This window comes from Sphaeramia orbicularis, chromosome 8 (genome assembly GCF_902148855.1).
Source record: "Sphaeramia orbicularis chromosome 8, fSphaOr1.1, whole genome shotgun sequence".
Lineage (NCBI taxonomy): Eukaryota > Metazoa > Chordata > Actinopteri > Kurtiformes > Apogonidae > Sphaeramia > Sphaeramia orbicularis.
The window spans coordinates 14,019,810-14,032,143 of NC_043964.1; the positions used below are offsets into that span (position 1 = coordinate 14,019,810).

Consider the following 12,334-nt stretch of genomic DNA (forward strand, 5'->3'; position numbering starts at 1 on the left):
ACATGTGTGCGTGTCTGTGTGTTCACCGGTGTTTATCAATGTCTGAGAAGAGATGGTGAGATTCAGTCATTAGGTGCTTGTGTTTTTTCCATCTTTGTGTGGTGAATAAAAGCAGCTCTTATAACACAATGGCACCTAGGTCCATCAACTGACTGCAGCCCCACTTACAGTTCACACTTAATGTGAATAAATGGGCTTAATTGTGGCCCCTCATTAGAGCCCTGGTTAGTAGCACGGCAGCTGAATCCTCCCTGTGGGTAAGAGGGCATTTGAAGCGCCCATTGTGCATTGCTGAATCAAAGGATCAAGCGTTGGTTTTGCTTAAAAGCTTTTTTGTTATTCTACTGATTATGTTCTTATTGTTAAGGGACCCTCTACTACTACTGATTAGGCGTCTTGTTGCATTGATGCCTTTGTTTTGGTGTATCGTGGAATGCTTCTTGCTGCCAGAGTGATGAACTTTAAGAATTTGCAGAGTTCACTACTTTTATAGTCCATCAGCCCGCAGTGTGCTAGTAACTGTACAAATGTCAGATTACAGGAAAAACACTCATGTTTTGCAGTGGTATTTTGCATTTTAAGAAACTCTGTTATCTCTGCAGCAGTCCACAGCATCAAGGGCATTGTGTGAATTATTAATTCATTATGTGTTAAAACTGAAATGTACATTCATAATGAAACTGAAATGTACGTTCATAATGATACTTAACATCGTAAATGTCAAAAGCCCTTTAGGGCTGAAGTCCTTACCCCAGCCATTTTCTATTTCTCATGTTTATTATTCTCATCAAAATGAAATGCCTGTTGCCATTGCCCTGCGGTAAGCTACTGGCCTTGTGTGTATGGGGAGATGGGGGGCGGTGGGTAAGACTGACACTATGACAGTGTATCAGGGGGATGGGTAGGATGATTCAGCCTCGGGTCTGGTTAATTCAGTGGTCTCTCCACCAGGCCTGGCTCTTGGCAATTTAGGGTTCTGTGGCAGCAGCACTGAAGCAGTTATTGCTTTCAGGAAAGGATCCAAAATTAAATTAGCCTCTTTTTAAAGGACATTTGTTGATAATGGCAACTGGCCTAATTCAACCCTTTATGCATTATTTGGCAAATTTCTTGTGGTCTCCCTCATGGGTTCACTCTTGCACTTTCACTCCGTCTCGCTCCTCTTTTTCTTTCTATATCTTTCTCTCTCTCTCTCTGTCTGTCTGGATGTGTTGTCTCTGGGCTATTATTAGAGTAGACAGGCTGGTGGGAGGAAGTCTCTGAAGTAGACGCTCTTGTCATCTTTTTATTTATGGATTATATTCTGCTTTCCATGTGCCTATTTAATTCTCTGTGTACAGTTTTATTGTGTCTTGATTGTACCTATTCAGTGCAGTATGGGATATGTTTTACCTTTAGTGCTATATTCTTGCTCTTTGATCAAAGGGAAAATCAAGTACACTCACATGCATATAATAGCTTTTAATTATACCATTATTTGTGCCATTTTTGTGTATTTAATTGGGGTGTTTGTTGATGCATGTGGGTTTGAGCTTGGTTGTAGCAGGACTAACCTCCTTTACAGAGACCATGTTTTACTTCAAACCTTTTTAAATATAAAGCTATGGTTATTAATCTTTCATTTTGTCCTGTCTGAGGAGGTATCTAGGGAGAGACCTTAAATACACAAAGCTCTTAGACATTCTCTTTGTTTTGCTCGCACTCCTTTTCATGTTGCTCTCGTTCTATGTGACATAAAACATACACATGTGACAGTTAGAAAACAAATACAGAAGGTGCAAGTGTGTCTGTTCCTGTTACGATGAACTAAACTGTGCAAATGCCCTCACTTTTAATATGCAATAAATAATATAAAATGATATCTTTCTCAACCATCACTGTTCTTTCTCGCTGTGGTTTCATGTAAGTTGTATTTACTTGACAGAGGATAAATTACCGGATAGATAAAACAAGCTGTTCCAATGGAATATGATAATGTTTCCTAGAAAAACGAGCTGGTTTAGTCATTACACTCTGTTTTCTCTTGCTTCATCTTTCCTCTTCCTTCACTCCTCTTTCAATCTCTTTCTCCCACTCCCTGTAGTCCTGCTCTCTCCCCCTTATGGCCCTCCCCCGTTTCAGTAATAGGAGACTTGAAATCAATAGCACATTAGTCTGGCCGGAAACTCCTGTGGAATTAAATATGAATGACTGAGATTGCAGCTCTACCTGCTGCTGAGAGAGATGCATGATGGCTCTTGGGGATATGGAGGTTTTTTTTTTTTGGTTTTTTTTCGTTCTTCCCTCCTGTAAGCAGTCAGGCCATTTTGTGCTGTTCTTACAGCTTACTGGGCTACTTTGTTTTGTCGGAGGTCAGTGCGCAGCACTGTTGATTTTGATAGGTATTGTCGGGGTTTTCGTTTTGTTTCCCTCAGCACTGAACAGTGACCAGGCTGATAGCATAAATGTGATAGAGCAAATGGGATATTGGACGTCACAAAGCCGCGACAGCTCAGAAGACAAGAAGAATCAGCCGGCCACACCCATCCTCCAAACACAGCAGCAGCACTATTTGAATATGAAAGAGCTCTCTGGTTATTAGCAGATTGCATCTTACTTTTTTTCAGTATTTCCACCAAATTCAATATGTGCTTTCTCATTCATTAAGCTTTCAGGTTCGCTGCTCTGTACATTCATACTGGAACTTTTTACATGCAAATTTCGTTACTTGGTAGTGGTCCATTTTCATTAACAATGTAAAATGGAATAATTTCTTTTAACATGCTGTTTGGCTTAAAAGCATGATTTACAAGGTAGTTGGAGAGTGCTGGCCGACTGGTGGGAGGAAGGTAATATGAGACAAAAAGCCACTGCGTATGTTTGCTGGGAATTGGAAGGGGCTAGGGCACTGGTAAGCTAATACATAGATATATAGAGGTAGATGTATTTGTGAGCTATATTTCATCCCATCAGAGATGAAACGGTTTGTGACAGATGGAGTGATATTGTTCCCTGGTACAGCCCATGAGTGCAGCCCCTCCTGTTTCCCTCCCTGACAGATGTAGGGGGAGGACCACAGTGCACTCTTCTTTCTTTCAATTGATTTGGTTGCTAGAACCCTTAGGGACTAGAGGATGGTGGTGGGATGGGGGTAGTGGTAATGGTGATGGGGGTTTAGTCATTTCCTGCAACACAAAATCTGCTAAAACTCTGTGGCAAGTGCTGTAAAGAAGTCATAAACATATTATATGCATATATCTGCATATATTCAAACACTGAAGCACAGTAATAGAAGTGAGCTATGTGTACTGCATACAGTGAAGATGGAGGGGAGCATTTCCATAAATCTTGGTTAGTGAGTGACAGCATAACATGCATCCATGCATGTAATGTAGGCAGAGGAGAAAGTGTGGCTGCTGGTGCCTGAGCCCTATGTGTTGCTGTTCCTGATGCATTGAGTTGATTCCTTACAATTTATTACTGAATAAGTAAACTGATAACCCCAGTCTAATATTTCAAGGCTGGTTGATGTGTATACCAGAAGGTGTAAAAGGCATATAAGGTATATAATAACTAACCACATTTTGGGTAATTCAACAATTAATATCTGTGGCCCCCATTACCCACTCCCGACTATAGGATAAACATTAAGAAACTTAACAGCTGTCTTGTAGCAGATGCATCCTGTTGCTGTATCTCACTCTCTATCCCTGGAGGGGAAAGGTCAAGACAGGGCGAGAGGTCGAAGCAGAGATCCTCCTGAAGATGCTACATGTTGATGTGCATCTGCCTGCCCCCTGCATGGGACACCATTCAATGGGGATTAGAATTAGCATTATTGATTACAATTTTCAGTCTGGTTAGATGTAATTCCTCCATCCGTCTCTGACAGCAGCAGAAAATGCAACATGTAGAAGGACTGTTCACTGTTAAACGTTTTAATCCCATAAGCATCATCAGAAAACCATTAGTATTTTTATTGTAAGTGTAATCCATTACAGCTGCTGAGAAAATGTCACAAATCAAAAAGTTGATAAATACAAAGGAGTTACATATACATATGTTCTTTACAGTAAAAAACTTTATATGTATAATAAAACAGCTGCCCACACTGTGGCAACAAGTAACAGACTAGAACTTGAATTTTTTCAGAGTTGGAAATTTACCAATATTTTCCGTCTGATACCAGAAAAGGGCTCTAACATTATTTAATAAAAGTTTGGCAATACATGTTGCGTACTTCCTGCTTTCAATATATTTTATATAACATTTCAGAAATATTTCCTCAAAACATTTCAAATAATCAAAAAGTTACATTACTTTGATAATGTAATTAATCATTACATAACTGTGACAATACTAATTACATTTTTAACAGGGTAAAATGGTAATCTGTGACTCCTTACATTTCAAAAATAATCTGTCCAACACTTCTTATGGCAGTTATTGCTTGTGTACTTTTTTCACATTTTATTAGCTTTTTTTTTTCCTCAGAAAATTCATAGTCGGATTGTCATTTTCCATTTTAGGAAATAATGTTGTTAAAGTTTTTCCTGCTGGCGGAGTAATGTCCTGGAAGCAGAGCCCAGTAAAAAGTGGTTAATGATTTTAATAGGACTCCCTGGTGGGGTGGGAGAGAGAGGGGATGTGCCCTGGCCACAGGCGCGTGGCGGCTGAGCAGGTGGATGACGGGCAGCTGAGTAGTGGTCTCCAGGGGGCAGGGGGCCTCCATTTTGGAGGACTCTTGGGGTTGAGAGAAACCCTGAAAAAAGGCAACCCCATCTGGAACTGAGGTGGGGGCTCTGGTGTGAAAGAGATCTAGTGGGTGGTGTCTGACACTCTCTCTTTTGTTCTTTGGTAACACAGCAGTGATGGTAGTGGTGGAGGGGGGGGATCTCTCGGCTGTGGGGGCTGGGCGCTCAAACAATAGTGCAGATCTAGGGATTGAAAGCCTTCGATGAACAGAAAGGCAAGGAAGCAGGCAGGGAAGGTGTGGACAGAAGGATAAAGAAGGCATGGGTTCAGCCCACTTATAGTAGGTGGGTTTTCCAACAGTGCAAGGACACTGCAGTGGCACACACACATAGTATATCTACAGACTAAATTTAGATTCACATGGTTATGCTAAAAATGTTGTAATACATTTGTTCAAGCTGGCAGTCGAACGTATCTGCCATGTACTGTACGTTCATGCAAATCGTTTGTTTTTTTTAATCAATATGCAAACATTACATTGTGCAATGAAACAGATTTGCTGAACCGGAGAGAAAGACGAGTTCTGGCATTGTTGTGGAGGCATGACTGTATAGAGGCGAAACAGGAAGCGTGCACTTCATTTATTTTCATTAGCAGTGTCTATGGCCCTGCTGCGAGCTCTGATGCTGCTCTGACTGCTGCTCCATACATAAACATATATCCCCGAGACGTCTGTCCTTGCTTTGCTACAGCCAAGCCTCTGTCACGCAAGGTTAATTCTACCTCCGTCTCTCCATTTTTCACATCTCTCCCTTACAATTCATGCCATTCATCAGCCATCTCACAGAGGACAGGCCGGGTACCTGCAGCAGCTCTCCAGGGTGCTGAATAGGACGACTGTGGGGTAGATGGACTGAGCAGTGGGGGGGAGGGCTGCAGCAGCGAGTACGGCTATATTAATGCTTCATAGTAGGCATGGGGGTATGAAGTAATTTAAGGATGGGAGGAGGGAGATGTAAGCCTGCTGTTACTGTAAACTGACATGTATTCCAATAGTGGGAAGAGACACGGACAATGTCATTCCACAATTGGTCAAATACAACAGGAGATAGGGCCCTCTGAAGTACACAGTTTGACACATGGTTTATTTCCCTTAAAGAATCTGAAGAGTAATTCAACGGCTGCAGTAAAAATAAAAACTATAAATATTATGATTTATATACTCGCAGTTCTTATTTCCAGTCACCATTATACAATACAGCTGCAAACAAAGCTGCACATATCTCATCTCCTTGTAGAGGTCAAATTTGAAGACTGAATCTTCAACAATCACTGATGAGGCAAGGCTTTCTTTCTAGTCCAATCACGGTGAACAGCCCCACCTGGTGGTGAAGTAACGACACAACACGCTTATCTGTTTTAGAGTATATTATACAGCGATTGCAAACCTGTAGATGCTGCTATTGTGCATTTTTGTCCAAACAGGCAATAAACAGAGGGAAAATAAACCAAATGACTGTCAAATCAACTATTCCATACTGTGAAAAAAATCACTGTGTAATTATACAACACAGATGTCAAACATGCGGCCCGGGGGCCAAATCCGGGCCGCCAAAGGGTCCAGTCTGGCCTTTGGGATGAATTTGTGAAATGCAAAAATTACACTAAGATATTAATCATTTTAGTTCAGGTTCCACATACAGATCAATTTAATCTGAAGTGGGTCGGATCAGTAAAATACTATCATAATAACCTATAAATACTGACAACTCCAAATTTTTCTCTTTGTAAATGTAAAAATTTTCTTGTCATTTTACTGTATTTACACTAAAACAAACTATCATTTCACAAAAACACGAATGACCTCAACAAATATAAACATTTTGAAATATCTGAAGTGTAATTTTAACAATATTCTGCCTGTTATTAAATATTTTGTGTATTTGTTGGTCCACTGTGATCTGTAAGTTGTAATTTACATGTGTAAATGATAAACTGAGACATAATATTGTTAAAATTACACTTAGTTTTCTTAAGAAATGTCAGTTTGTTCATGTTATTCACATTGTTTTAAAGGGTGGTTGGTAGATGTAAACATTTTCATTGCAGAATTTTACTTTTTTTTTTTGCTCTAAAACAAGAAGAGAAAAGTTTGGAGTTGACATTATTTCTATATTATTATATTATTTTACTGGTCCGGCTCTCTTCAGATCAAATTTAGCTGAATGTAGCCCCTGGACTAAAATGAGTTTGACACCCCTGTTATACAATGCTGATCTAAGTACAACAGTAGGACACTTTTTTGGTTCCCTAAATTTTGCGCAGAAATGAAACCTAAACTGTGGTGTCTGTGTGCCATTATCAGGTCGTCAAAACCGGTCAGGTGAGATTTCAGTCTGAGCAGATGGTGGATATGAAGTAGAGAGACTTGAAAAAGCTGGTCAACTTCAAGGGGGAAGAGAATGAAGACCGGAAGTAGAGTGATCGCTCACCTGGGACAGAATCACTGCGCATCCTAAACTGAGCATGTCTGCTCGAGAGAAGTGAAGCGCGCGCGGTAGATATAGAGTCGCGTCAGTGTTCGACATGTAAACACAACCGTTGGAAGTCAACACAAGCAGGTTTTATTTTGTAATGTCACCGGGTGTGGAGTGTACCGCGGGGTGACTTCACAGTTTGACCGCGGTTCAGCTCCCAGCCGCTAGGAGGAACAAGGAGGGATCCCTGCCCGGTCCCAGCGTGGAGGAGGAAGCGGTCTGAGAGAGTCCGCAACTGAGTGTAAGACGGGACAGAGCCAAGAAAAAAGGAGGAGGATAGTTGTTGTACTTTGACTTCGAGGATTTTCTTCATATGGGGGCAAGAAATGACTTCTACGGCGAGCGAAAGGAGGGCGTTTGCGCATAAAATCAACCGGTGAGCCTGGAACCCAAGTTATTGTTTCACAGTAGTACGGGTTCGTGGTGCGTTGACTGACCTGCTGGACAAACGGTGCATATAGCCACTATGCTAGGATTAATAATCTATCCCTGGCCCTAAACCTGCTAATATGTATACAGCTGTTAGTGCAATAACTGAATATCTATCAAATATACTTACTGATCTCTAATACTTTGTAGACTTTAGTAGCCTGCTTTTTATTCTTCTATGTACCGTAGCATCGTAAGAGCATTGTCATCAACAATGACTGAGCTACTTATCATAACATTGTCAAGATTAGGGCTAATCTGATGACTGATAATTGACATTTTCAGGTGTTGGAAGGCAAAGGAAACTGGGTTAATCACCATAACATATCACCACATGTGCTATTTGTCGTGTGAACACCTCGCAGCAATATTATAGCTACCTGTTTCCACATGTTGTAAACCTGTTCTTCTTCTTTTTTAACAAATGGGTTTGAGTGTTTTATTATGCTATAACTTATTGATTAGATGCCAAGAGAAATTATATAGGTGTGTCATGGTTATAGGAATAATACACTTAAAATAAAGCATTTGTGCACAATTAAGTCACTGTTTATAGCATTTTTTTAAGCAAAAAATGATCTTATAATGCAAACATGCATTGATTTATAATGTTTAATGGCGAGCTTTAATGGCTTTCATGAGAAACAGCTCAAAATTTCAATACCAGCATAGCAGATTTTTATCAAAAGTCTTATGTCTTTGGAGAGTGGATTTCAGGTTTTTTGTACCCAAGTGTATTGTGCAAAACACTCATTTTTATAATTAGGGAGTAATGATGTTGATAATTTTATTCTTTGTACCTGTAGGTATAAGTCTGCCTGTTGATCGTCAATAACATACTCTATAGAAGTTTCATTGACTGAACATCTCTTTGCATTCCCCAAGTCCCATCAGACTTTGCTTTAGTGGGACCCAGACTATTGTTTAGTGCCGGATGCAGGAAAGGGTGGGTGGGAAGGGGTGTTCTGGCTATTACCATTGCAGTTGATAGCTTTCCTCTTTCCTGTTTTAAATGGAGGTGTACAGTGCTGCAGAAATAGTTTTAAAGTTTTAGCAGGAAATAGCCTGGACTCATGTACTGAAAACATGCAAAAGTTAAATCTAGAAGAGGATAACATTATCAGAATGTTTAAAAGGAAAACAGTGTCTTGAAGAGTGGATTGGAGGTCATGTTTCGTCTTCTGTGCTCTACAAGATGTGTACAGATGAAATGAAGCCATGAGCCTTCACTGTGTAATCATCAAGACCATGCATTGGGAAATATTGAAGCCTTTGCAGCTGTGTATATGACAGTAACAGACATTTTGTGGTTGTAAAGGAGCAGCTGCTTGCTGTCTTAGTGAGAGGATTGTTTTTTTTTTCTGCTTTGTCTCTCTTTAAGCCTCTCATTTGCCGTTAGTCCATAAAGGCCTGGGACAGGACTCTGGCTCTGTGCCTGGTCCCTGGAGCCAACTCACCACCTCTCTATGAGACCCGTTTTAACTCCCTATTCAGAACAGCTGCATCAGCATCACTACTGGGACCAGCAGCTGAAGACTGTTTGAGAGCAGATTATATAGGAGCTGTATGTTAAAAGTAGAGTAATGCGAGTGCAGATGGACTAGACAATGAATACTAAGTGAGTGTTATTATGAGGAAAGTGAATGTAAACTTTCTTTTGTTATAGTGCAGGCAGGCACATTCTTTGCCAAGGTTTCTCAGTGTGGGATCAATACTGAAGTGGAACTTGCAGAATGTTCTTATGTAATGCTTATTTATGTATTCATATAAAGCAAATTGGCAGCAAAATGTTTTCTTAACACTGTGTTTGCAGTTTTTTAATGTAACTGTAAATTAAATTTTATGTAACTGTAAATTAAAAATAGTTCTTTGTTTCAGTCTCTGAAAGCTTTTGCTTTTTGTTTTTGTTCAGGACGGTTGCAGCAGAGGTCAGAAAGCAAGTGTCCAGAGACTATGGGTCTCCTCAGCTGTCCAAGAAACGAGGAGGTGCACACCACCCTGTGAGTCAACCTGTGTTTAATCTGCTGGAGTTTAAAGTCTGGTTGAATATCCAGTTTGTAAAGAGGGAAGATGATGGGTGTGACATTGTGAATTAAGTTTATGTTTAGATGGAAGAAGTGGATGACAGTATTTAGTTGTTGACACTTGGTTTACTTAATAACATGAAATATGATATTCATGATCTCATTTACTTGTGTAGTTTGACAGCGAGGCGTATGTGTGTCTTCAAATCAACTAATGGGCATTTATGTTTTATCCAGGCTTTTGGAAAATATGTAATTAATGCCATGTTATGTTTTGTTTTGTTTTGGGTTTTATTTTTTGGCACCAAGTTCATATAAATGGGACAGTTTAGTAAAAAACTCCATTCTAAATACCGTATGTCAAGCTTTTACACAGGATGTTGCAAGCACTAGAGGCTCTAGCAGATTTTACTTTGGCTTTCACCCAGAAAGAGAAAGTGAAAAGCATTTGGAGAAAACTGTGAAGTGAAAATGAATTGTTTTCTTCTGGACATTGTATTTAAACAAAGTATTCTTACTGTTTTGTTTCTCACGGACATGCACAAGTAATGTATGACATATATACAGTATATTATATTATTATATAGATATGTTTGTCAGGTAATTACATTATGTTACACCATGATGTCCAAGAAAAATGTTGGAATTGTTTATATGGTTAATGCTCTTGTGTTTGTGCATCTATTTTCCGTAACTGTATCAGTTCAGAAATGTCATTTCATCCAATTCTTTCAAATGACCTCCCCTTATCTCTCTTTTATGCAGCTTTAAATCCTGTCCATCTTGCTGGCCAGATTAAGACAAGCTATTATGTTTCGTGTCATAGTTGTAACATATTAATTGTTGATTGACAGTTGCCTCTTACTGATGTGGTGGAGCCTGTGGACTTTGAGGAGTATGTGAGCAGCCACGCTCCTGGGGTGGAGCCCGGTCCGCTGCGACAGCTAATGGAGTTCCCGCAGGATGACCTGGAGCTCCTCCAGCTGGACAAAGAGTGCACTACACTGGAGCCTCCACTGCCTGAGGAGGAGGAGTGAGTCCAACTGCTAATGGCCAACATGACTCGCACAATCATCAAGCCTTTTACATTACCACACACAGAGGAATAATAATGCTGCTATGGCAGGCAAATCACTAAAGATAGGAACAAAGCCTTTTCTCTTACAATGAACGAACATAAATATTGAAAGCATGCTTTGCTCAATAATTTATGTATTTTTCTATGTAGCACACTGGATCCTAGAGTGAGAGACGCCTTGGCAGTCTACACAGATGACTGGCTCGTCATTCAAAGAAAGTACGTGTCTGCTGTGGGTCTTGTTGAATTAACCTACAGTACATGTTTCATCTATTGTTTAATAACGCTCTCCACATTTCCCTGTTCATTGTTCATGTGATTGACAGTTACATTATTACTAGAGCAGCCTTTTCCTTTTTTCTCCTCTAGGTATCAGCGCTACAGTACCACATATACCCCTCACAACTCTGAGCGACAGAGAGAGAGGCAGCGAGGCCTGGTCAAACAGACCTTTGAACTGGATGAGGCTGCTGCAGCTGAGCGCCAGGACGATCAGGTAGCCGTCTATTGATGTTCCAAGGACTTGTTGTCTTAAGCAATGACTGACAGTTCAGCTGTTTTGGGCTCATTAAACACAGAATTATTGATTACTGTATAAACAGTGTTGTCAGGAATGAAAAGGTTAGAGTCTCATCAAGCTGTTGTAATTCTCATCATTTACCTAGATAAATTCTCTGGACAAATAGACACCTGGCATGTATCTTTCTTTGACTGGGAAGGAACTATGACTTATGTGTTGCTCATCATTTCGAAAATGATGACCAATATATGATTCTCATTCCATTATCCATTACAGATAGTGTACTTGACTCATATCTAATGTTCTTCTTAGCTTTATAAAACTTCCCTACCCCCACACTGTGAACCTAAAGCAGACATCTTTGCCTTGAGGGAGGAAAACAAATGATCTCACCTCTCGAGCTCACTCTGGTGTTGTGTGGTTCAGGATGACGCAAAGCGCCGCTCTGTCAGCCTTGATGAGACTCCTCGGGGCAGCTGGGCCTCCAGTATCTTTGACTTGAAGAACTCCTCCCCAGACGCTCTGCTGCCGTCTGTGCTGGAACGGACAGCTGCGGAGGACATGGACCGCCGCAATACTGAAGCACGTCAGCAGGGACGCCACAGTGACCTGCTGGGCCTGTATCCACCACCTGATGAGGTTTGTATCAGAAGGTCACTGATAAACAGACTAATCAGAAATAAACTGTTCCTCTTTGGCCATGCCATGCCTGTTCTGGTGTGCTGCCTGTCGATCCATTATGATCAGACCGAAATGTTTCAACAAGCACCGGATTGATTTATCAAAACTTTAGCCCTAAAATGATGAATATATGACTATCCCTGTCTCCTGAAATCAGTCTATCTTTATATTTGTCTCGGCAAAATGAGATAGGGTGATCCTGGACACATGTTACAAATATAGGTTATAGGCATAATCATATTTGAAGTAATTTTAATCAATTTTTCACCACCACGATGCTAGATGCAGACAGATTGATTGTAGATACCTGATGTGATTTCCAAGTGTCGACATAACACAAAAAAATCATCAGACATGTCTGAATAAACTGATGAGGATTAAAACTAAAGGC

The 12,334-nt window shown here is 40.4% G+C and overlaps 1 protein-coding gene across 3 annotated transcripts in view; it reads left to right on the forward strand.

Moving 5' to 3' along the window:
* dock6 (dedicator of cytokinesis 6) overlaps positions 1 to 12,334 on the forward strand; it is a 42,807-nt gene that overhangs the window by 3,786 nt on the left and 26,687 nt on the right. For 2 of the 3 annotated variants that reach the window (XM_030140672.1, XM_030140670.1), the window contains exons 1-6: positions 7,391 to 7,587; positions 9,553 to 9,640; positions 10,519 to 10,697; positions 10,893 to 10,961; positions 11,112 to 11,238; positions 11,689 to 11,901. In XM_030140672.1, the coding sequence (XP_029996532.1) occupies positions 7,538 to 7,587; positions 9,553 to 9,640; positions 10,519 to 10,697; positions 10,893 to 10,961; positions 11,112 to 11,238; positions 11,689 to 11,901 (726 nt within the window). In that variant the 5' untranslated portion in view covers positions 7,391 to 7,537. Of the gene's footprint in view, positions 1 to 7,390; positions 7,588 to 9,552; positions 9,641 to 10,518; positions 10,698 to 10,892; positions 10,962 to 11,111; positions 11,239 to 11,688; positions 11,902 to 12,334 lie in introns of those variants that run through there. The other variant, XM_030140669.1, reaches the window with a different exon arrangement.